The sequence below is a fragment of the Gobio gobio genome (assembly GCF_949357685.1).
Source record: "Gobio gobio genome assembly, chromosome: 23".
Classification (NCBI taxonomy): Eukaryota; Metazoa; Chordata; class Actinopteri; order Cypriniformes; family Gobionidae; genus Gobio; species Gobio gobio.
In genome coordinates this window covers 36367348-36392641 of record NC_137119.1, presented here as the reverse complement: position 1 = coordinate 36392641, position 25294 = coordinate 36367348, and the positions used below count along the sequence as shown (strand labels likewise).

The following is a 25294-nucleotide window of genomic DNA, read 5'->3' as shown; positions in this document are numbered from 1 at the left end:
AAGTATTTTTCATTTTTTAATTAAATGTAAAATATTTGTAAATTACTTAACTGAAATAAAAATAAAAGCTATACAAATCTATAATAATAAAAATGACAAACCCTAAGCACATAACTAAATTACTAACTACATTTATTAAATAATATAAATGAAAAACTGAAAATATAAAAGCTAATTTAAAATATTAAGAAATACTATAATAATCATATATAAATATAAAATTGTTTCAGTTTATTTCCAAATAAAAGCTAAATGCAAGTCTACTAAAAATGTCAATCTAACCCTAAGCGCATAACTAAATTAATAAAAAAAAAAAATAACAATATAAATGAAAACTGAAAATATAAAAATAAAAGCCAATTCAAAATATTAAGAAATACAAAATATATATATATACAATGAAAGTTTTACACTTGTCACCTTATTGCCAAGGCAACAATTCAAAATATTTTTAACAAGTCAAAGTATTTTTTCATTTTTAAATGAAATGTTAAATATTTGTAAATTATTAAACTGAAATAAAAGCTATACAAATCTATAATAATAAAAATGACAAACCCTAAGCACATAGCTAAATTACTAACTACATTTATTAAATAATAATAATATAAATGAAAAACTGAAAATATAAAAGCTAATTTAAAATATTAAGAAATACTATAATAATCATATATAAATATTAAATTGTTTCAGTTTATTTCCAGATAAAAGCTAAAGACACTTGTCACCTTATTGCCAAGGCAACAACTCAAAATATTTTTAACAAGTCAGTTTTTTTTTTTCATTTTTAAATGAAATTTTAAATATTTGTAAATGATTAAACTGAAATAAAAGCTATACAAATCTATAATAATAAAAATGACAAGCACATAAAATGACTAACTAAAATGTATTAAATAATATAAATGAAAACTGAAAAAATACAAATAAAAGCTAATTTAAAATATTAAGAAATACTATAATAATCATATACATTTTAAAATGTTTCAGTTTATTTCCAAATAAAAGCTGAATGCAAATCTACATATAAAAACTACTAGAAATGACAATCTAACCCGAAGCACACAAAAAAGGAACTGTATGTAAGAAATGTATTTCAATTAATCATAAAATGGCCCTGATATGTCACTAGACATTAAGAAATTATGATAATTTCAAATATTTATATCACTGACAACAGTAGTCCGGACAGGATATTGTCATTGTAAAAGTGAAGTTGCAGCCCTCAACTGATGTTGATGTTGATGTTGACATGTTGTGTTTTGGCCTGAAGCGCCACCCTCCGCCTATCTACCAATCACGAAGTCAGTAGTGTTTCGGCATCGGGGTTGCCAGCTCTGCTCTAGTTACCACAGCTGCAGCTACAAACAATTTGAATAAAAAAATTAAAAAAAAATCAAACTTTACGAAACCTAAAACACCTCGTTATGAATCAGAAAAACGTTGTGACAATGAAAAAAAAAAAACACTTGCTGTGTAGGACTCATCACTTGCCATTGGAAGCTCCTTGTAGCAGCCTTCATGCTGGATCCTGCATCCTATCTGGCAACCTCGAGTCAGGGGGGAGAGGGGATACACCGCTCTACAGTCATTTGAAAGTGATTGCAGTACCAGTTTTGGCCACAATCTTACATTTCCTTTAAATTAGAATTAAAATGAAAATATAAAAGTTAATTGAAAATATGAAGAAATACTATAATGATATAAAAGTAATACTAAAAGAGCACTGGTGCCTGAACAGATAAATCAAGACAACAAATACGGGTTTTGGTATGGTTTTATTTTTTGATAGTGTTATTTCGATCAGACAAAAGTCAAAATCCAACAAAAAGAGACAAATATCGAAACAAATTAAATATACAAATATATAGCACCTGGCACAGTCCGACCCCAGACTGTTTGAACAGAACTTTAAGATAACAGCTGTAAAACAAAGTGTTTCACTCGCCCAGTCTTGTGTGGAAAAACCCCAGAATCCCGTAACACTGCAAACTGCGTGTCTGCAATAGCTCGTCATGACAACAACATCCTGATCGTGTTCAATAACGTCACGCCCACACAAATAAATACTGTACATATGCGGTCTTAAGGTACACGGGGAGGTATTTCGGTGGGTATGATATTGACGCCGTCACCCTAATTAACGATGCTTTAAGCTACTCTCTAACATCCATTTACTGCAGTATTTCAAGTAGATGATTTCTGAAAGCTTCTGACACGCTCTGGCCACAGGAAGGACTGTGCGTCATTTGGGCCGGAGCTTCATATACCATGTGTAAACTGTCAAAAAGCCCTCAGGCTCTCGTCATAGTGATATATTACAGAGGCAAACCTTCCTGCACTTTGAGGGCGCATTCATTAAAAACTATTTGTTCTATGGCGGATTTCTAGTTTAAAAACGGATTGAACTTTTACTTGGACACGAGACATTAACTGCTTAAACGGATGAATTCTGGGATACGGCTTGAACGATCATCTGTCAGATGTGTAATATTTAATTCAATCGGCTGGGTACAAATCCAAAACCAACCTTAAAAACGTGACGATCAACAGCTTCAAACTGACTTGAATAGTCTTTTTTTTAAACTTAAGTGGTTAAAAATGGTTTACAAGTTGAACAAGTAGCCTAGAAATAATATTTAAATGGGACTGAACTGTGACTAATGTCTGGCTTTTTAACAAAAATCCTTTCATTTGATTCATTTCATATTTTTTCGACACGTATCTTTAGCATGTTTCATTCTTATAGCATTAGTATCATTTAAAGAATCATGTGATCATCTAAACAAGCACATTTGTCAGTGTAGATGAAACGCGGACCTACTTGTTCAACGAACTGCAAAAATAAGACTTTTTCATTTGTATTATTTTTATTTGAAGTGTTCCCCTGCGAATCAAACCCTTTTTGGTCAAGTGTGATAAAGTTTATTGCTAAAATGTTAGTTTTTTTCTTGTTTAAATGTTGCATTTGTTGTTACATCTTCAGCGAATGCAAATGACTTTTGTTTAATTTAAATTAAACTAGGCAAAAATGATCCTTAAATTCTATATATTATATTTTCTTCAAGGAAAAAAAAAAAAAAAGATAATTTTTATGTTGAATAGTATTTTTTTCTTGAGGCAACTGGCATGATTTTACATTCAGTAAGGTTTCCTCTGTCCGCTGGTGCTGTAACGCAGGAGTGAAACTAGCAATACTACGATAAAAGGATGTTTCCATCCCTCAAAACCACGGCAGCTCTTCAAAAGTAAATACTGCCGCTGCGGAAAAAAGTAACTTGCCCTAACCCAAATGAATCAAACGTTGCATGAAAGAAAATGCAATGGAAATAAATACTGTAAGACAAGTGTCATCCTGTCGTGTTGTGAACAAAAACAAAAGCATACACTCCAACACACACACACACAGCAGTCTTAAATTTAAATGTAATTGATGTGAGGAGGGAGGGGAAGTGGCAGACATACTCTTGCAGTCCATTACGTCAGTTCCTCTGAACTGGAAGACGGTGCGCCTGGAGAACCGTGCGGCTCCGGCGGGCTCCTGGAACGGCATGCTTGGTGTGGCGTCCCAGCATGCTTGATCAAAAGGTTTCAAAGCAAGGCCACAACTCCCAGAAATCAACACAAAACCTGCAACAAACAAAGACAGAGATGATGTAACACAAGTCATTTTGCTCTTTATCCTCATGGGACCCAGGAATAGACTTTTGTCCACTATATGTGGACATTATATTTTAGTGAATTTCTCTGACATCATACATGTCACATGTCACAGTCTGGATGTCCTGTAAAAAGCACATTCGGGGCTTTGCAGAGATACCAAATGTTTGGAGGTTTCACCAGGACAACAACAACTTCTTGGTCTTTAAAAACGGCTGACGTTAATTTTTAGCACTCTTATGGAAAATGATCATATTTTGTAACTAGATAAAAAAGTTTGTTAAGACAAACTTTAAGTTGGCTTGAGAAAGCCAGACCAGAAAGTTTGAGATAGATAGATAGATGATGGACGGACAGATAGAATGGAAGTTTAAGGGAGTCTCAGTGGTTTACCGGTATAAATAGTACATAGAATGGCAGTTAATGAAGTCTGATGAGCCTCTCCAACTGTCAAAATTTGGATTTTGTCATTTGGAGTTTGAACTGTCTTGGCTCATCTGAACATTCAGTCAATGAAAGTCAATGGGAGTTTTGATCGTCAATTTTAGGAAAATATTAAGTCCGATCAGTTAGAAAAGATATAGCACCCTAAGTCAGAACAGTCTGAAGTTCTGAGCCGAATTTGGAGATTGTAGAGTTAAAGCTCAAGGAGGAGTTAGAGTTGTAAATTTTAGGGTCAGAAGACAATAGGATTTCAGTAAATTGGCTCTCTCAAGCCAACTTAATTATAATTTAAATCAGATTAATTTTCAAATTGTTTGTTATAAATCAATATCTCGGGAAAATGTTATGGGGTTTCTAATCAAAATATGACTTTCTGTTACAAAACAGGGCATTGATTCATAAATGTCCACTGTAGTGGACACCAGGACTTAAATCATGTTTATCAGGCTTTTTGGAGACATAAAAAGTGAATAGGGAAAGATATTACATATCAATATTACTATGAAATATTAGATATTATTATGAAAATGTTGCCAATTATTCCTCCCATTATTACGCTTCTATTTTCCTTACATGTTGCACCAAGAACACATTAATATGCAAATTAGGTGCAGTGTATGGATACATTGTATTGGATGGGAAAATTCGAGTATGGACATTATACCCACATATTTCATAAAGTAAAAAGGTACATCAATGCATTTCATTATATCTTTCATAACATAGTTCAGAATCATCTTTTTAAAAAAATCCTGAAACCTAAAAATTGATTCAATTGTTTTTACCTGTACATGCAATTTCATGTCATTTTATTTTTTAAACAACTGAGCCCTGGTGTTAACTACAGAGGACATATCATAACATATTAATAAAATATCCTTTTTCAAAAAAAAAATTTCAATTTCCTTCTTATGCTTTAAACCAGGGGTGTCCAAACTCGGTCCTGGAGGGCCGCTGTCCAGCAGAGTTTAGCTCCAGCTTGCCTCAACACACCTGCTGGAAGTTTCTAGAATGCCTAGTAAGACCTTGATTAGCTGGTTCAGCTGTGTTTCATTGGGGTCGGAGCTAAACTCTGCAGGACAGTGGCCCTCCAGGAGCAGGATTGGACACCCCTGCTCTAAACAATGTAATGACATGAAAAAATACTAAATAAAAAAAAAAACATCTGGGTCCCAGGAGGATAAATATAGTGATATTGACTAGTTTGAATCAAAAATGTAATCATCTGGAATGATATATGGTATAAGCGATTCCTCCTGAATTGAATGTGTCGTTGATGGGGTGTGAAACGCACCATACAGGTTGAAGGCACTTCAGCTGCTCCCTCTGCTGGTCTGATCCGGCACAGGGTTAGTGTTTATCTCCTCCTCGTCCCCCCGCTCCTCCTCTTCCTCTTCAGCCCAGCCACCCAAACGGCCAGAAACGGGCGATACTAAGGTGACTGTCTGTGCCGACTGTGTCACAGGACCTGGAGCAGAAAGAAAGAAGTGGATCCTTTTATATAATTATACCATGAGCAGGTATCCAAAACGATTGATTAACACAAACATTTGATATTATCAGCTTATTCTGGCCAAGAATGGCTCACTTATTGACTGAAAGTGACCAGCCACAATCTGAAAAGTCATTTATTAGTCCCATTATCTAGTAAAGCAGCACTTTATAATGATGTTAAATTCATCAATATTTAGTTCATGCATTCTGCATCATGAACTAGGATTTTATTTAGCATTTATTATATTAATTCTACATATGCGAAAACATTAACAATTCCAGTTGTATAAAACTGTCAATTTATAATTTTAGTATTAATCATGAATTAACAAGGAAACATTTCTTTATTTTTTATTAACTTGCATTGAAAATATATTAATAAATGCTGTAAAAAGTATTGGTGATTGTGAGTTTGATTCCTAATGCTTACAAATGTAATATTGTTTTCATAGAATATTGCTAATAAAAGTTGATTAATTACCCCATTCCCTAGTAAAACGGTAGCATTTTACTATAAGGTTAAATTGATCAACATTAGTTAATACATTCTGCATCACAAACTACTTAAAAAAATAATGTTTTTTTTTATTTATTTATTGATCAATTAATGTTAATTTCTACATATGCTAACATTAAGTTGTTTAAACTGACAATTTATAATAGTAATATTGATCATGAATTAACAATGAAAAAGAGTAAGGCACTTAGACAAAGGGACTGACTTAGGGCAGTCGTGGCCTAATGGTTAGAGAGTCGGACTTTCAGAGTCTCAGGTTCGGCAGGAATTGTCAGTGGGGAGAGTGAATAACCAGCGCCCTCCTCCACCCTCAATACCACGACTGAGGTGAGACCCTTGAGCAAGGCACCAAACCCCAAACTGCTTCCCGGGCGCCGCAGCAATATGGCTGCCCACTGCTCTGGGTGTGTGTGTTCACTACTGTGTGTGTGCACTTGGATGGGTTAAATTCAGGGCACAAATTCCAAGTATGGTGCCACACGTCACTTCACTTAAGGCAAAAATATATTTAAAAAATGAATTGCTGTGAAAGATTGTTAGTTTGATACCAAATTCATTAACTAATGCTAACCTTACTGTAAAGGGTTAAAACATTGGCAATTAATATTTAAAATTATTTTTCATCATGACTTCGCCTACCGTAGACACAAATAAAATATATTTTTTTCACCAAATCTCTTATCAGTCTCATCTTTAATAAATGAATTGGGCGGCACTAATGTGATGGGATTATGCACTACTAGTGGACGTGCTTTTAGGTGCTGCCAAAGAGCAATATTTAACTTCTAATTGGTATATTTGATCATTTTTAGTGCTGTTGACTAATTACTCAAAATGGTCATCACTATCTGAGCAGTGTTAATTTCGTTGATGAATAATTTGTCATCATTTTCGTCAACAACCTTTTTTCACTGACGAAAACGAGACGATAACTAAAAAAAAACTAGTGTTGGATGACAAAAACTATAATGAAAATCAACTGTCATTTTCGTCAACAAATAAAAACGAGACGAAATGTTAGGGAGGGACGATTAGGGAAGAGATTCAGTCAGAACTGATGTCCTGAGTAACAGATGAGCACATTTGATTTGAGCGTGCTGATCTAACCACTGGAAAACACGGAGCTGTTGAGCTTCTACAGGCTCACGCATCCCTATACAGCTCCAGAGCGGCTCACAATCAGTGAATAGTGCACGTTTATGCCAGGCTATTGTTTATGAACTAATGCTGATGAATAATGACAATGTTTACTTCAATTTTTTTTTTATAGTAATATGTTTTAGACGGTTGTAACAATGCATATTTTATCTCATCTGAACTTGAGCAGCTGCAACTGCAACAGAGGCGCAGACATTTCAATATAAGAGTCCCGGTGTATTTCAAGCTTGTTTATCATTAAAAGTCACGCATTATATATTAGTTTTTGGTTACACAATAAACTGTATTTAATTTCATTCCCATTTAATTTATAGTCAGGAGGAAAGACCAGTATTTGACACATATTCAATAAAGTATCAGGGTTATAATAGTTAACTAAAACAGAAATACAAAGTTATAAAAACTATATAGATGTTTTTAAAAAACAGACAAAAAAGTGAATTGAGCTCTGTTTCGTGTATTTTTAATGTCAAAAACAAAATAATGTTAAAATGTTGGTTCAAGTGAAATATGCCTCAGATGGTTCATAAGACGACTCACCACTGTTAGTGCTCATGTCCCTCATTGGCACAGGGGCCTGAAACAGTCCAGATGCATTCTGGGTCTTCTGCTGATGCACCTGGGGGAATGACCAAAAACCATTGATAAACCATACTGTATTGTTTTTAATATTTGAGTATATTGGGGGTCACTGCGAGTACTGCGCACTCACCTCATGCATGTATATAGCGTGCAGGCTCATCTCAGCAGACGCAAACTCTGACACAAGGGCCGAATGAGACTGGCTGAGCATCTTGGTGTCACTTGCGTACATGCTAAAGAAAAGGTAACATGGGTTACTTCAGCCTTACATGCATCTGAATCTAACCGTGTGGGCGATTTAGACACAAAAGTTACCTGTCGCCCACAGTATGGTCGCTGCAGTACATGAGGTCATCTTGCTGCTGTCGGGAAGGTAGAAGAGTGTGTGAGTGAGAACGTCCGGCATGGGGCTGCTGAGACGACGAGAGGGACGCCAGGACACTAGCCGCAGCCGAAGCCGCGCTGCTCGGAGAGATAAAGCGCCGATTCCTTCCAGGCAGTCCGGAGGCAGTCAGTACGGGGTGAGCCAACACACTGGCCAACAGGTTATCAGGCTGAAGGAGAAAAATAATGCACAAACATATGAATCTCATTGAGGGAAGTGAAAAATGAGCTGGCAATGTAATAAGGCAGATGTAACCCAGCAGACGCAGATGGCTGAAGTCGCTGCACTCAGGATTATGATCTGTGAAATAACCAATCTGGCAGCAAGCGCAGAAACAATGCAGAGGCATAAAATTAAATGTCAATATTTCTCGTCTTTCCTGGCAGGTTTTTTAATATCCTGAATGCCACAGGAAATGTTTTTTTCTCTCATTTTCTTTTCGGAATGGAGTGTTTCTAAGTGTGTCCCACTCAATAAATCTAATCTCTACTGTGTAGGTTTAAACGCTGAACTAACGCAGCGAGACAGTAAAATACAGAGCACATCAACGGTTACCTCACATTGTTGTATTGATATTCATACCCCAAAATCATTATTTTGAGTTAATTTTTCACATGATGAATCATTCAAATGAAGTTTGTAAAAAGACAAATCTGAAGCTTTAGGTAAACACATTAGGTAAATTATACCTACATTTCAGAATATTACAGTTTTTACAGTGTTTAAATAATTGCAGCCTTGGCGAGCAGAAGAGACTATGAAACAAATCTTTTGAACGTTATTGTTTATCTATGTTTTTTTTCTTAAAAATTATAGTAAGTATCCCTAATATGATTCTGCATGATTTATCAATGCACATTATTTACAAAATTTAATATTTCTATACTGTACTATTTTTAAATATAATCTGTTTTTTTAGAGTAAAGAAAATGGCTATTTAACAAAAAATTATTTGTGACACATTGTGACATTATTTAATTACAATTAAAGGGTTAGTTCACCCAAAAATGAAATTTCTTCCATTAATGACTCACCCCAATGTTGTTCCACACCCGTAAGACCTCCATAACAAAAACTAAGACTTTATTAAGCATTGTCTTCTCTTCCGGTTTAGTTTGAATCCGCGTTCACGCGCCACAGTGACGCTGCTGACGTAAGACGCTGTGACGTGTTATCTGGTATCTGCTATCGCACCCCTGCTATCGCACCAGATAACACGTCACAGCGTCTTACGTCAGCAGCGTCACTGTGGCGTGTGAACGCGGATTCAAACTAAACCGGAAGAGAAGACAATGCTTAATAAAGTCTTAGTTTTTGTTATTTTTGGACCAAAATGTATTGTCGACGCTTCAAAAGAGTCTAACTAACCAAATGATGTCACATATGGACTACTTTGATGATTTTTTCATTACCTTTCTGGACGTGGACAGCAAAGTGTGCTTACACTTACATTCAAAGGACTGAAAGCCCTCGGACTAAATCTAAAATATCTTAAACTGTGTTCCGAGGATGAACGGAGGTCTTACGGGTGTGGAACAACATTGGAGTCATTAATGGAAGAAATTTCATTTTTGGGTTTTATCACTTTTGCTATCTAATTTCTATCTCTCTGTAAAAAAAAAATAATAATTATATATATATATATATATATATAATATATACACACACACACTCACAGTGGTGGCCAAAATTATTAGAGCACTTGGCATCTGGGAGTCGTCTTATTGGGCCTGGATTTATTTTCCAAGAGGATAATGACCTAGCCTGGATGCCAGCCGAACTTATCCACGCCCACAACATTTGAGGTCGGGAAGTTAGGTCTGGACTTTTTTTTTTTTTTTAAGTGAATAAAAACAGTACGACTCACTTCGTCTGATATTTGATGGTCAGAGCAACCATCTGCACGCTTCATGAACATTATGAAATTAAAATCATGTTTTGGAGGGGAAAAAAAAGGTCATTATAGGTCTAACAATTTTGGCCACCACTGTATATATTATATAATAGTAAAGTATTTATAAACCAGGGCAATATTTATTGCCTCTAATGTATGCTGTTTAAAAAAAATGTTTAAATCATTGTGCTTAATGCCCTTAAAAAAATGTCAATGCAAAAAAACTATTATTTCCTATTTTTGTGGACATGTTTTAAGGTGAAATATAAACTTGGACAAGATTTTTGATATACAAGATCTAATCAAATCCTGATGCATGCAGTTCAGCCCTGCATTATATCTAGCCGTGTTGTGAATGCTGTTTAAAAAAAAGCTGCATTGATTGGAACATAATAGGGATCCTAATACAGTGGCGAACATGATGAAGTGTGACTGACCCCTGTGGCGGACTCATTGGACAGCAGCGAGGTACAGAGAGGAGCCTCAGACAGCAGCAGCTGAGGGGACGGTCCCGTCTGAGCGTCGTGATGCACCTTCTCCTTCAGGTGGCTGATAAACACAGAGCTCTCCTGCGGGGGCTGCCAGTGCGGGTTTTTGATGGTGAAATGCATTAGAGACAGCTCTGTCTTGCCGTTCTCCGCCTGCTGGTACACCGACGCCTCCGTCTGACCTTCAGACATCCACTGAGCGGGAGGGGGAAAAACAAACGTTATTGTTTTTGAGTCTTTGGGGTTGCACCATGAAGCTTTACCCACTGAAGGGCTGAATGCCCAAACATGCATGCTTTCTCTGATATCCATATACCTGTGGATTGCCATGGCGCCTGATGTCCATCTGGGCGAATGAGCAAATGTCTCCCACCCCTGCCACATCTACGGTGAAGTTACGGAAGAAGTCGATGATTTCTAAAGACTTGCTCCGCAGGGGGAAGATGAGGATGAAGGGGGTAATTATGGGACTGAGAAGCTCCTCCAAGATAAAGACCTGCAGGACAGGTGCACAAAAATGAGAGGAACTCAGTGAGTGGAACTCCTAAAAACAGCTGCGCAGGTGTGAGATAGTCTTAGAGGAGAGATGCACTGAAGATTAAAATCTAAACAGGTGTGCAAAATCAGACAAACTCCTGGACAACAGGTGCAGAACGGTAAGGTGTCATTTCATACTTGAAATAACAGAAAACCCATTTATTACTTCAACTTTTTTGAATTATTGGTTTTAAACATAATAAATATTGGTAACACTTTACAATAAGGCTTCATTTGTTAACATTAGTTAATGTATTAACTAAAACAAACTAATGAGCAATATATTTCTTACCATATTCATTCATCATTGTTCATGTTAGTTCACAGTGCATTAATTAATGTTAACAAATACAACTTTTGATTTTAATAATGTATTAGTAAATGTTGAAATTAACGATAAGATTAATAAATGCTGTAGAAGTATTGTTCATGTTGACTAAAGTAGTTAACTAATGAAATCTTATTGTAAATTGTTAGTTAAATATTTAACTAATTTATATATAATTTCAGCAACCATGTTATTTAAACAATTGATTATTAATAATTTGGTCATGTTTGTTTTTCTGTCTTTTAGCATGTGCTAATTAAGAGGGGGTTATTAACTATGAAATATTTTCACATCACATACTCAGACCTATTTGTACCGTATGCAAACAAGTATGCTTGATTTCATAAAGACATGTTTTTTCAAAATCGAATTATTGGCTAGTGACTGTACTAAAGCCTAAATAAAAGATTTAAATAATAAATGGAGAAGATTTAAAGCTTTTTTTTGTGTTCAAGATTTACAAAAATTATATAATGAGAATGTACAACATGAATCCATTTTCCAAACCGTATTTTTGTCTTAGCCTGACTCATTATGGTACACTTATAATAAGTGTTTATATTGGGACTATTTCAGGCCAGACTGGTAGGAACCGCTGCAGAGGAGCACAGTCCCTGCGTGACTCGCCATAGACATAAACAGAGAGAAGTAGCTCCGGCTGCAGTGTTCTTCCGCAAGACGCATGCAGTTCTGTTTATGAACTGCTAGAGCGCAAAAAGTTACGATCCTGCAGCTTTAACTAAAGTAGTTAACTAATGAAACCTTATTGCAAAGTGTTAGTTAAATATTTAACTAATTTATATATAATTTCAGCAACCATGTTATTTAAACAATTGATTATTAATAAGTTGGTCATGTTTGCTAATTAAGAGGGGTTTTTTAATTATGAAATATTTTCACATTACATACTCAGACCCATTTATAAATTATACCGCATGCAAACAAGTATGCTTGATTTCATAAAGACAAAAATTCTCCAATTATTTAATTTAATTATTGTACTAAAGCCTAAATAAAATATTTAAATAATATGGAAAAGATTTAATTTGTTAGTGGTTCCATTATTAAAAAATAAAAGGAAAATGTTCCATTTAAATGTATTTGTATAACATTTTTCATAATATCATTCCAAAGCCACTGCAGAAAAGTGTGCCATACAACTAGTGAACAAGCTAAAAGTGACAACAGAAAGAAAATCACAAAACAAACTAAAACCTATTCTTTAAAATGTACTTTGCAGGCAAAGCTATTATTTTCATTTAGTTTTTTCTCCGAAAAAAATATCCATATGCACTATATGCTTTCAAAATAAAATGTGTAATTATTTTAGGGTTGAAAACCCCTGTATTCGTTTACTGTGTATTTTTATGCATACATTGGTGTTCAAACGTTTGAAGTCGGTAAGAGTTTTAAATGTTTTTTTTGCTACATTTATTTGATCAAAAATACTGTAAAATCTGTAATATTGTGATATTACAATTTAAAATAACTTTAATATATTTAAAATATTTCATTTTAAATTATGCAAGTATTCAGTGTCACATGATCCTTCAGAAATCATTCTAATATGCTGATTTGCTGCTCTAGAAACATTTATTTTTAATTATTATCAATGTTGAAAACAGTTGTGCAGCTTAATATTTTTCTGGAAACTGATACTTTTTTTTTCAGGATTCTTTGATGAATAAAAAGCTCAAAAGAACGTATTAACTTAAGAGTTGTTGTCACTTTTGATCAATTTAATGCATCATTGCTGAATAAAAGTATGAATTTCTTTTAAAAAAATCTTGCTGATCCCCATTTTTTGAAAGGTAGTGTAATAATGTCTAACAACAACGATCTGACAATATCATGCAGTTCTCACCGCTTTATATTGGAAAAGCTGTGCCATCTCATCACGGGTCTCGCTCTTGTTGGCGTTGCCCTTCCAGTGGTCGGGCATATAGTGAATGTGGGCCAGGACACACTGCAGCAACTGTTCGGGACACCACACCATATGTTCATCTGGAATAAACGACCTGTAAGAGATTCAGATGGCATTACTGAAGCCCAGCTCAGACTAACAGGTGCTGAGAGCGTGCCGTTTAATACACAGGTCAGAATTACGATGCTTAGGTGGAACAAGGTCAGCTGAACACATGAGACAGCACTTGTTCTTTGACCTGATGCCAGCTGGGAAGAGCTGCAGAGAGTAATTGTCTTGTACCTCAGGTAGTCGGACCAATATGTTTCATGTCAAGGTGTACAACGCAAATCAATTCACACACTGACACAAAACAGACAGAGCTGCCTCGTTGGAACAAAATGGAACCTCAAAAGTGGCTGATTTGGAACACTACATAGGCAGTGGTCTCATGTAGCCTCACCTTTGGCTGATGACAAAGTCTGGGCTCTTTAGCCGCCGCAATTGCCCAAGGACCGGCCACTAGTCAGTAAGAAGCCGCTTGACTAACATGTAAACCATTCACAGTTTTGTTTTGTTCAATGTCATGTTTAGGGGCGTCTATAATATAATATAAATAAATATTACTAAAATTACACCACTTCTTGGATGATTTTTTTCAATGAGCAGTGCATTATGGGATTGCATTATCTGAGATGGAGACGAGCAATGCTGCCTTAGTTTTGGCTTAAAAGAAGGGACCTTAAAAGGCAACATAAATATTGTTGCCTACCTTTCAGAACATTTTGTGAGTAAAAATTATTGTATAAATAATCAAAGCAATTATCTTCACATAGTCTAATAATACCTGGATTTGATTCAAATGAAAACAACACTCAAAACATTTAATAAACATAATTTGATCAATTTAAGGTGGTCTGTGGCTGGTTAGTGCTGGTTTTCTTTTTGAAAAGATCACTATTTGATTTACGTATTTCAGTACAGTGGATTTGTGTACTAATCTAGCTTACACTTGCCATTGTGTACTATGAATATTGTTTGCTCGTACAAAAATGTCTTGCACTGGTCCATGTACAGTAGGTCACGTCTTAAATGTTAATGTCTTGCCATACCTGGTGATGGTGATGACCACGCCAAGTACGGTGATGGCCGTCAGGATGTGTTGCACGGTCAGCACATCTTCATCATACACCGTCAGAGCGATGAGCACAGCGAACACCGAGCCGGAGAAGAAAGCCACATTCTTGGCCAGCACCGATAACATAGGAGAAATGAAGGAATTCATGTACTTGGCGGCGGGTTTGTACCCACGGCCCATCCTGCCTTGCAGCTCGTGATCCAGCTCGTTAAAGTGCCGCAGGTAGAGACGGCCGTACAGCGACCAGCGCCGGGCCCCCAAACTTCCCGGCTCCCGCTTGATGACTTCAGCGTAGCTAAAGAACGCATACAGCACCTGCCACACCAGCACGAAAGGGCACAGCAGCAGATTGACAAGACCGGTCAACAGTATGACGTGGCTGAGCTGCTTGGCGAGCTCCTGCCGGTTTGCCGCCCGTTTGTATTTAGGATGCAAGCTCCATTTGTTCTGGAAGAGTGAGAGAGGTCCCCAGAACAGAATGAGCTCAAAGTTGTATTTCAGGCCCTGCGTGACAAAAATCATGTCGCCGAAGAAGGGCACACGCAGTCTGACGGGCAGCAGGGACTTGTTGATCATAGCCACAGTGTAGTTTTTAAAGCGCAGGATGCGGTGGTAGATGTCAAGTTCGGAAAGTTCACGCTTCTGGACGCACATGGGATGCTCACGCTGCAGGAGAATCAAACGGCCTTGAACTTCTTGCCATGTGCAGTTGCACAACTCATCCTATTCACAAAAAACACAACAGTGTTTAAATAAATAGTATAATATAAATAAAATTATAATTCATATAAAATGATTTAAAAAAATAATGAATTTACTTTTTAACCAAAATAAATATTTCATTTATTTAGTTATTCAATTATTAAAATATTTATATTTAGGTGTGACAAATGAACGTGGTTAATAGTGTGCTTATTTATTAAAATAATGAAAAAAAGAACAAATTCTCAACAACATTTTATAGATTCGTTTTAAATTAAACTGCACTTTGTTCATCATTTTATGATTATTAATATACATAGTTTCATGACTTCATTAACTGGGAAACAACATGGAATATTTGCACTTTTAAAAGTTTATTTGTCACACAATCGGACAATTTAAAATGATCTAACAAACGAAAAAAGGTGAGAGAAGAATTATGAAAAACTAGACACAGCATGTTACATATGCATTTTAATCTAAAATGGTGTTGTTGATCAACTCATGTAATCATAAATGCATCTCTTACCATCTGTATTTTCAGTGCTTTAATATAAAACTGCCGGATCTCCCAGTAGCTGAGGACATTGCAGATCACCTTCACTAGCCGATAGACCCAGAAAATGGCCGCCATTATCAAGAGAAAGATGATCCAGCTGTTTCCTTGAATCCTGATTGAGAAAGAAAGATCATCACTATTATGAACGCAGATGATTGTGGGATTGCTCATGGTTTGTTTATGGCATTATAAGATATATGTATAAATTATACATAATAATCTATACTACCATTCAAAAATGTGATACTTTTATTCAGCAAGGATGCATTAAATGGATCAAAAGTTACTGTAAATTTATAATGTTACAAAAGATAATGTTTTATATTTCAAATTAATGTTGTTATTTTGACATTTATATTCATCAAAGAATCCTGAACTGTTTTCAACATTTTTAATAAGAAATGTTTCTTCAGCTCCAAATCAGTATATTAGAATGATTTCTGAAGGATCATATGACACTGAAGACTGGAGTAATGATGCTGAAAATTCAGCTTTGATCACAGGAAATAATATCAAATGGTATTATCAAATGGGATAAAATATATCAAAATGGAATACAGTTATTTAAAATTGTAATAATGTGTCACAATTTGAGCAGTAGTAAAGGTCTCTAAAACATCTAACATAATGTAGGGCTTGAATAACTTAATACTTCCTTCCAAACACAGTTTGTTGCAAAACAGAATGAAAGCAGATATTGAAAATAATATGACAGACCAAATGAGTATGTTTACCAAGTCTTAATTACTGTACGAAAGCACAAGATGTTCCTGAATGAATCTTATTCTTGAGTCAGCTATGATATTAATAAGTTTGTGTTGCATATCTGAGTCTGTGAACAACACATGTAAATCTGTAAAGATTTATATTTCTGACTATCTGTCTATGAAACATTAGGTGTCCATGAAAAGGGTTACCCATACCAGTAAAAATCTGAGAAACAAGCAAAATAGCTATCCAATGCCAAATGGACCACAACCAAGTCTATTTAAAACACATGAGCTCTACGCAATACAAAGTTTCAGTAACATCTACGTCACAGAAATAGAATAGCAGTGTCTAAGAGAACAGATGATCCTCTGCTGATGTGCTTGTTTACTCTGTCTGAGAAGTAGGAAACGAATCAGTTCGAGGTTTTGAACTTCACATGAGGTGCATTTCAGTGTAAGGCTGAATCGAGTCCCAGTGTGACGCGATGTATCACATATAACTCCAGGGCACGTTTGAGTCAGGCAACTACAAAAATCGAGCTAGACATGACAGGAAAACGGCATTAACAAATCAACGCATTCTTTTCTATATATAGCCTAATATAATATTTCAAATATTCCATAAGCGCTAAAACCTGGTTTTAATTCTGAGCTAGGGCTGTCAATAACGATTATTTTGGTTATCAAGTTATCAGTTTTGACAATTCATCGAGTAATCTGATAAATTCAAGTGAACAAAAGCCTTTAAAATTATTTAAAATACATGTATAACAACATATGAGGCAATAATTGGTTCAAGTAAAGTGGTTATATTGTGGTTATATCATCTGGGTATATTGAACAGCACTGTAAAAATACATAATGTTATCATACACAATATAAACAATTAACTTATGTACAGTACGCATTATAAAAAATGCATGCAGAGGGCGGCCTGGTGATTGTTGTTACACTTTACAGCATGATTAAATCCTTGTTTAATATTGGCTAACATGCTACAGCCACTTAAGCAAGAATTCAGAGAGAGGATTTACATTTTTATTATTACTTATTGGAGAAATTTGCATATTTATAAACATCCTGATGTATTATCCTTGTCTGGCTATCACCAGACCAAGCTTAATTTAAAATTGAACATTGGTCTGGGGAGTCTGCTATGTATTTTCTACTGCATAATTCAAATGACTCTGTACACAATTGGACAGTCATTCAACCAATCAGACAACAAGAGGCGTGATCAACGGGCAACGACCCATCGCTTCTCCATCCGTCATCGGGTTAAACCCGCCAATAGCGCGCCAGGTGGATAAGCCAGTCTGTGATTGGTTCCCGCAAAAGTGTAATAGAAGCAGTAGAAATGAATGTACAGGTTTCCAGACTGAGTTGCCGGGCGAAATCAAATCGCAGATCAGGCTGGGTTTACCCAGTCTAGTATTATCCTGTTTTGGCGTAGATTTAGAAATGATTTAGGCCACAAATTTGGTGAAATAAGTGATAATAGCGCAACACTTCGCTATGAAACAAATCTAAATCGGTCTAGTAATGCGGTTGATGGATTCTCGTCCGTGGTATGCGCCACTTCTGGTATTACTCTTTTTTAAGAGTAATCTTTTTTGTTTATTATACTCGTAATTTAATCGAGGAGTCGTGACAGTCCTATCCTGAAGTTTGCTTGTATAAATAAAACAGAATTGCAATTGGTCCAGTGTTATTTTAATTATACTATCATAGTATTTATTAGCATTTTGAATGAGCTATTATTTTTACATTTTCACTTTAATTTTAGTTTTAGTTGTTGTATTATGCACTTCTGTCATTTTTATTAGTTTTAGTTGATTTTAAAATATTTATATTTAGCTTTAAAAAAAAACTTTTATCTCAGTTAGTTGTAAAGGCAACATTTCTACTTTTTACATGTTTGAGTAAAAGTTTGAGTGAAAGTTTTTCATATAATATTTTATTTTAGCTTTACTCCAATTAATGAAAACAATGAATACATTTAGTTAACGACAAGAGCACTGAAGTAGTCAAAGATGTGATTAATTAATTGATTGATTAATCCTTTCCACCTAACGAAAGATTTCTATAAGCAAAGCACATATATTTATATTTTATTTCAGCTTTATTTCAATTAATGAAAACAATCTTTAGTAATAGTTAATGATAAGAAAACTGAATTGTTCAAGGATATAATTTCTTAAATAAACAAATCAATCAATAATTTTAGTGTATCCACACATTTCTACAAACAAAGCCATTTTTAATTCACAATAGAAGGGCGTTGAGCATCTCTCAGTGCATATGCCTGTATAAACCGGACACACTGACCTCTCAGTGCACTGCTCGCTGGGTAAAATAGCATCAGGAAGGGTGACCTTGTTCCTGTCCAGAGGACCGAAGCTCTGACCCGTGTGGTTGACCACTCGGTTGGCAAAGAGAACATCATATTCCACACAGTTGAAGAGGAAAGTTGTAAACGTGACCACAAAAAGGAATTGCCTGGATATGGAAATGCAAAAACAGACATGATTAGCTCTTGAGTGATATATATATATATATATATATATTCACACCTGCCCTAAAGAATTAATGCTTCAGGAAAAAAATGAATATGACTTACACAAGCTCAAAAAACTCTGATAACACCATACAGGCGAATCCATTCTTCTGATGAAAATGATAGATGTGAGCATGTTAAGGCCTCTTGCATTCCAATAGTAGTTTAAACAGTTTTAAAGAATTACAGCTTTGTTTAGCCCTAAATGTTGACAGAGCGTAACAAAATATTAATGCCTTATGATGAATAGAGACAGTGTGTTCTCCTGAAAAAGAGAAAATTATACCGGAACAGTGCTGGGAGTTTAGCTTTTGTGGAACAGCTGATTTTTATGCATTCACAAAATTGCAATTTTCCTATTCAGCCCATGTAACTAATATCACAATGTTTTACTATTATTTTAAAGGATATTCTCGTGAAGAAATTGTCGAGGTTCTTGATATGATGCCATGGGTCTGCAATGTAACAAAGACATAATTCAGATGATAAAAATATGGAACAGTCTATGATATTTTTTAACTTGTCATGCTGTATGAAGGCAAAGTGAAGCAAACTTACCTCCTCTGCCCTCTGGCACATGGATGAGTAAATCTTCCTCTCCTGGGGGTGAGTCTTCATCACAGTCCTCTATCCGATGATACTCCTGGTACGTTTCAAAACCAGCCATCGTGTTTTACATTCTACCTCTCTATAATATTCACCATAGGTCCTGGACAACAGATATGAATGATAGTGGAATTAGATGAGACAATATACTACAGACAGATCTCAAACCATATGCAAGAAAACTATTGCAAAACCAGCTCAACTGACCAAGTTCACTGTACTCACAAGACCATTATTGTCTCTGGTTTCTGACCAAACCCAAACCACATGGTCAGTTAATGTACAGTTGAGTCAAGGACAGACTTGATTGCATCATTACAAAGAGACAAAGACACATGTTGTCATCACAGATCACGATGACGTGCAATTGTAACTATTATTATTGACAACATAACAGATCATTAGATCAAACCATTTGTAACAGGAGTGAGTTTAACAGATGGCCACCACACATCAACCTCACCCTGACAAAACTGCTCCTTATTTCCTTATATCGCCTGTTTTTGTCTAGTTGAGATTTCTTTATTGAAAACATTTCTATTAAAAGAAAACTGAAATGATTTAAACATGTAAAGCGCTAAATTAGTCTCACCATCCGAGCAAAGATGATCCTCGCCTTTGCTCTTCACAACAAAAACAGATATGACAACAAACATCGCCTGTCGTCACTTTGGCTTCTAGTAGCGTCACTTCCGGGACTTTTATTCGCTGCATGTAATGCAAAATTGAAATATAATATTTAATATTAAATAATTTTTGCCAAGAAGTGTATACATTTTTAGAAGTAGTCTCTATGTTAAATCTTATGTCACTGTTAGTTCTATTTAAGTTCTGTTCAATCAAAGTAATTAATACACTAGGTAAATCTTTGACCAGGACGTTTTTAAACAAAATAATACACAATTTAAAATATTCTCTGCATGTATTAATACATTATTACCATTTATAACCAATAATTAAATATAAAATGTTTATTTAAAAGAAAATTGGAAGAAATGAAAACGTGCGTGCAAATTACCGTTCAAATGTACAAAATTAAAACCAAAAGGAATACCAAATAAAACAGTCAGTGGTAGTTAAAAATAATTATATTGCTGTAATACCAAATTGTCATATGCATTCATTTAAAAAGTGGTAGCCAACGTATTTTTTACCTTACGCGTCGATGACGTCTAGGCCAAGCGTGGACACGCTGGGATTGCGTAAACATGGCGGCCTACATGTTAATCCTTGAGTGCATTTAGTTTAATCAACAATCTTTCTTTCTTTTTCCTGCTGTCATTTCAAAACACTACTAAAACATGTTTCATTTTGCACGTTGCAGTCGATTGACACGCGGCACTGTCACGTCAGATCGATTTTTGAGCTCACAAAAAACAAGAGATTTCATGATCCACCACCTCAATAGGTACACAATATTTCTCTATATATTTATTCTTTTGGCTTGAAACTGTTTACACAGCACAGTCATTTCCATGTTGACCTGGTTGAGGTCATTAGATTTGCATTTCATGTTGCATATGCATATAAACACACACAATTGGTCTTTTATAATGTATCGCATATGTAAAGTAGACGTTTCTTGTGTAGACCTACAGAAATATGTTATTTATGCATGCAAAAGGTGATTCATATGGCCTAAACTTAAGAAAAACTATTGCATAATAGTCATGGTATGTCCCTTGTGAAAAACAAGTACACTTTAGCATACTCTGCTTATTATAATATACCTTTAAAATAATATACTAAAATATGTGTAAGTGCGAACTGAATGTAATGTCTTCGGATAATTAATTGCATGTTATATGCTATTGAATAAACAAAATATTATTTAATTTGATATTAAATGCAATTAGTTTAACTTATGTGTTTTGGACATACTTCATCTTTATATGTAATTTCAATATAATAACTTCTGTTGTCTTTGAAACATGGAGAATGTGTACTGCTCAATGTACTGACAAGCATTTATGGTAAACTAAAATGCAGTTTGTATTAAAACGTGTCATGTATTTAAATATATTTGTATAATGTAATATCAAATAACACACTACAGTTAAAATTATAATCAGGAACTTTACATATGATTTAGTATGTTAGTCAACACATCAGAATAAGTGTACTTTAAAGCACGACAAACATTGATTTAAACGTCCTTTAATGTAAAACCAATAATTTGACATGATTACAAAATGTATTAAGACGCGTAGTCATAAAGGTGTACTAGTTAAAGTACACTTAAGTGGCCTTGTATTTAATTAATAGATAGTTTTTAAAATGTATTTACTTTTAAAATGTCAAGTACACATTCAATACAACTAAACAAGGGGTAACTTGAATGAATTGCATAAATTGTATATTCGAATGTTCCGTATTTTGTACGCTTATAGTACCTTGGAGTATTCTATAAATGCCATGATTAGGAATATGGTGATCATTGATTAATACCTTGGTATTATTACCATCAGTGTATCATGCAACACTGCCTTTATCTCTTGTATTGTAGGCGTGGCCAGCACACAGTCCCATGGAGCAGTTCACAAACCCCATCCACACAGTTCACTGTCAGTGCTCCTGTTCGCATATGGAGACAAGCTCAAAAAGTGCTCCGTCTAGCATCCAGGCGGCAGCCGAGAACACCAAACGTCACTCTCAAATTCATATTAGGACCAGCTGCTTTGACAGTGACAGCACGCTTGCTTGGTACTGTAGCTCACTGTGAAGCCGATCTGAACAATAATGTCCAGGTGGAAGTTCAGGTGAAAGAGAATATTCCTGAATTCAGCTGGGCCGTCCTGTGGGAATTTGTTCGGCCCCAACTTCTTGCTCTAATAGGAGCCGTTATCGTCAGTAAACATTTCAACTATTTGTACTTATGCTAAATTTAATTGGCTAAAATAGTTTTATGGATAGTTTGGTTAACTGTAGTTGCTCTGTTATGTTCTCTTTCAGCTTGCGTTTGGAGCAGCAGCCCTTAATATTCAGATCCCTCTGATGTTGGGGGATCTGGTGAATGTCGTCGCTCGCCACATGAGAGAACAAGCAGGAAACTACGTGAGAGATATCCAAGCACCTGCAATGAAACTGCTTGGACTGTATGGTTTACAGGTACGTTAAAGGAATATTTCCCCCAAAAAATGAAAATTAGCCCATGATTTACTCACCCTCAAGTCATCCTAGGTGTATATGACATTTTTCTATCAGACAAATACAATTGGAGTTATATTATAAAATGTCCTGGCTCTTCTAAGCTTTATAATGGCAATGAATGGCTGTTTCTGTTTTGAAGTCCATAAAAGTGCATCTATCCATCATATAACTGCTCCACACGGCGCTGGGGGGTTAATAAAGGCCTTCTGAAATGAAGCAATGCGTTTGTGTAAGAAAAATATCCATATTTAAAACTTTATAAACTGTAATCTCTGACTTCTGTTAACTGTCGGACACGCGTTCATAAGAGACTGGCGTTCCAACGCATGACGTATAGGACGCAGGCGTAGCGTAAGTTCCGGTGAAGAAGCGGAAGCGCATAGGATAGATAGAGCAAAACAAAACTTGGTTCTTGTGAGAACTAGCATATTCTCACTGGACCGTCCTACATCCAACGCTGGAACGGCAGTCTCTCTTTAACCCGCGTACGACAGTTAGCGGAAGTTAACAGTTTGTAAAGTTTTAAATATGGATATTTTTCTTACACAAACGCATGGCTTTGCTTCAGGCCTTTATTAACCCCTCCGGAGCCGTGTGGAGCAGTTATATGATGGATAAATGCACTTTTATGGACTTCAAAACAGAAACAGCCATTCAGTGCCATTATAAAGCTTGGAAGAGCCAGGACATTTTTTATATAACTCCGATTGTATTCGTCTGAAAGAAGAATGTCATATACACCTAAGATGAGTTGAGTAAATTATGGGCTAATTTTCATTTTTGGGTGAACTGTCCCTTTAAGTCACACAATGAAACTCTATGAGAAACATTTGAAAAGACTCTCTCACTATTACACTACCATTCAAAAGTTTGGGGGTCAGTAAGATTTTTGAAAGAAATGTAACCTTTTATTCAGCAAGGATGCATTAAATTGATAAAAAGTGACAGTAAAGACATTTATAATGTTACAAAAGATTTCTGTTTGACATAAGTTCTGTTCTTTTGAACTTTCTATTCATCAAAGAATCCGGGAAAAAAAATCTGGTTTTCATAAAAATATTAATCAACACAACTGTTTTCAACATTGATAAAAAAAAAAAATTAAAAAAAATTTCTTGAGCATTAAATCAGTATATTAGAATGATTTCTGAAGGATCATGTGACTCTGAAGACTGGAGTAATGATGCTGAAAATTCAGCATTCCATCACAGAAATAAATTACTTTTTAAAAATATATTACAATAGAAATCAGTTTCAAAAACTTTTTAATGGTAGCGTATAAATTCTGCTCTTTATTTGTGTTTCAGGGTCTGTTGACCAGTGGCTACATCATTCTACTGTCTAAAGTCGGAGAGAAAGTGGCTGCTGACATGAGAACAACTCTCTTCATGTCATTGCTTAGGTTTGTAAAAAAAAAAAGATTTTAAAAAAGGAATTAAAGTACAAATGTGCTATATTTGATGAAGGGGCACTCATACACTTTAGTTAAAGAAAAAAAAAGCGCATAATCTTGTGTAAATGTCATGTTACAGACAAGATGTTGCGTTTTTTGATGCAAACAAGACGGGACAGCTGGTTAATCGCCTCACGTCAGACATCCAGGAGTTTAAATCTTCCTTCAAGCTGGTTATTTCACAGGTAGGATGTTTTAGACGCCAGTTTTTATGCATTATTTGCATATTGTGTGGTTTGCAGTATTTACGCATGAAATGCATGCTTTTGCATCACCTTCAAATTTGTCCTACTGTGTGTGTTTTTTACATTATCAACTTTCTTTTGTGTGTAAGTTGCTGTTTGTGGTCACCCCAAACAGTTTTTCTCTATATCAGTGTCACTGTTTCTGTACTCTCTGAAACGATTGTAGTCTTGAGTTTTCTTCCAGGAATGAACACTTCACAATATTCCTCATTTAAATAATTCCCGCCCAAAGCATACGCAAAATAAAGGAGGCGGGGCATACTCATCTGATTATGTGTTATGTTTTACAGGGTTTGCGAAGTGCCACACAGACAGTGGGCTGTTTTGTCTCACTGTACGTCATCTCCCCTAAACTCACGGGTCTCACTGTGGTCATTCTTCCATGTCTCGTGGGGGCTGGAGCTCTCATCGGTTCCTTTCTCCGTAAACTTTCACGGAAAGCACAGGAACAGGTAACGACACTCTGATGGAGAAGAGTTTATTTTAGTTACTCTTTCTATGCTAACTATACCATTTTCCTCTTTTAGGTTGCTAAAGCTACAGGAGTGGCCGACGAGGCTCTTGGTAACGTGCGGACAGTGAGGGCTTTTGCCATGGAGGATCGAGAACTAGAGTATGGCTTCAGAATCTAGGCTAACAAATGAACAAAATCAGCTTTTTACCTTAACATGTACTTATAACCACACAATGAATCATTGAAAGCTCATTGTAAATGGCCTGTTCATAAAACATGACCAATACTTGAATATTTTAAGTGACATGTGAAGGCCAACTATGGTAACCC

The 25294-nt window shown here is 35.5% G+C and overlaps 2 protein-coding genes across 4 annotated transcripts in view; one reads left to right on the top strand and one right to left on the bottom strand.

Moving 5' to 3' along the window:
• Positions 1-1760: 1760 nt before the first annotated feature.
• atg9b (autophagy related 9B) lies at positions 1761-20355 on the bottom strand. 3 transcript variants are annotated; one of them, XM_079805516.1, is made up of 16 exons: positions 20255-20306; positions 19888-19964; positions 19615-19765; positions 19468-19511; positions 19120-19184; positions 18828-18998; positions 15760-15901; positions 14503-15251; positions 13352-13505; positions 10939-11118; positions 10572-10817; positions 8171-8409; positions 7986-8088; positions 7814-7892; positions 5399-5572; positions 1761-3630 (listed from the first exon to the last, which is right to left on the bottom strand). In XM_079805516.1, exons 3-15 carry the CDS (start codon positions 19721-19723, stop codon positions 5418-5420), a joined length of 2436 nt encoding a protein of 811 aa, XP_079661642.1. In that variant the 5' UTR covers positions 19724-19765; positions 19888-19964; positions 20255-20306; the 3' UTR covers positions 1761-3630; positions 5399-5417. The 3 variants fall into 3 exon arrangements, with proteins under 3 accessions (XP_079661642.1, XP_079661641.1, XP_079661643.1); XM_079805515.1 differs by lacking the exon at positions 19888-19964 and having other exon boundaries at positions 20255-20355; XM_079805517.1 differs by lacking the exons at positions 19888-19964; positions 20255-20306 and having other exon boundaries at positions 19615-19803.
• Positions 20356-20814: 459 nt separating this feature from the next.
• abcb8 (ATP-binding cassette, sub-family B (MDR/TAP), member 8) overlaps positions 20815-25294 on the top strand; it is a 9640-nt gene continuing 5160 nt past the window's right edge. Inside the window, exons 1-7 of the mRNA XM_079806099.1 lie at positions 20815-21070; positions 22169-22508; positions 22615-22770; positions 24120-24214; positions 24345-24450; positions 24801-24962; positions 25038-25123. Coding sequence (XP_079662225.1) covers positions 20964-21070; positions 22169-22508; positions 22615-22770; positions 24120-24214; positions 24345-24450; positions 24801-24962; positions 25038-25123 — 1052 coding nt within the window. The 5' untranslated portion in view covers positions 20815-20963. The remainder of the gene's footprint in view (positions 21071-22168; positions 22509-22614; positions 22771-24119; positions 24215-24344; positions 24451-24800; positions 24963-25037; positions 25124-25294) is intronic.

Coding starts and splice junctions, on each gene's coding strand:
- atg9b (XM_079805515.1), bottom strand. CDS start 19,723: ATGGCTGGTTTTGAAACGTACCAGGAGTATCATCGGATAGAGGACTGT. Junction 13,506..14,502: donor GTGGTCATCACCATCACCAG/GTATGGCAAGAC, acceptor AATCTCTTACAG/GTCGTTTATTCCAGATGAAC. Junction 11,119..13,351: donor AGCTTTTCCAATATAAAGCG/GTGAGAACTGCA, acceptor CCTGTCCTGCAG/GTCTTTATCTTGGAGGAGCT.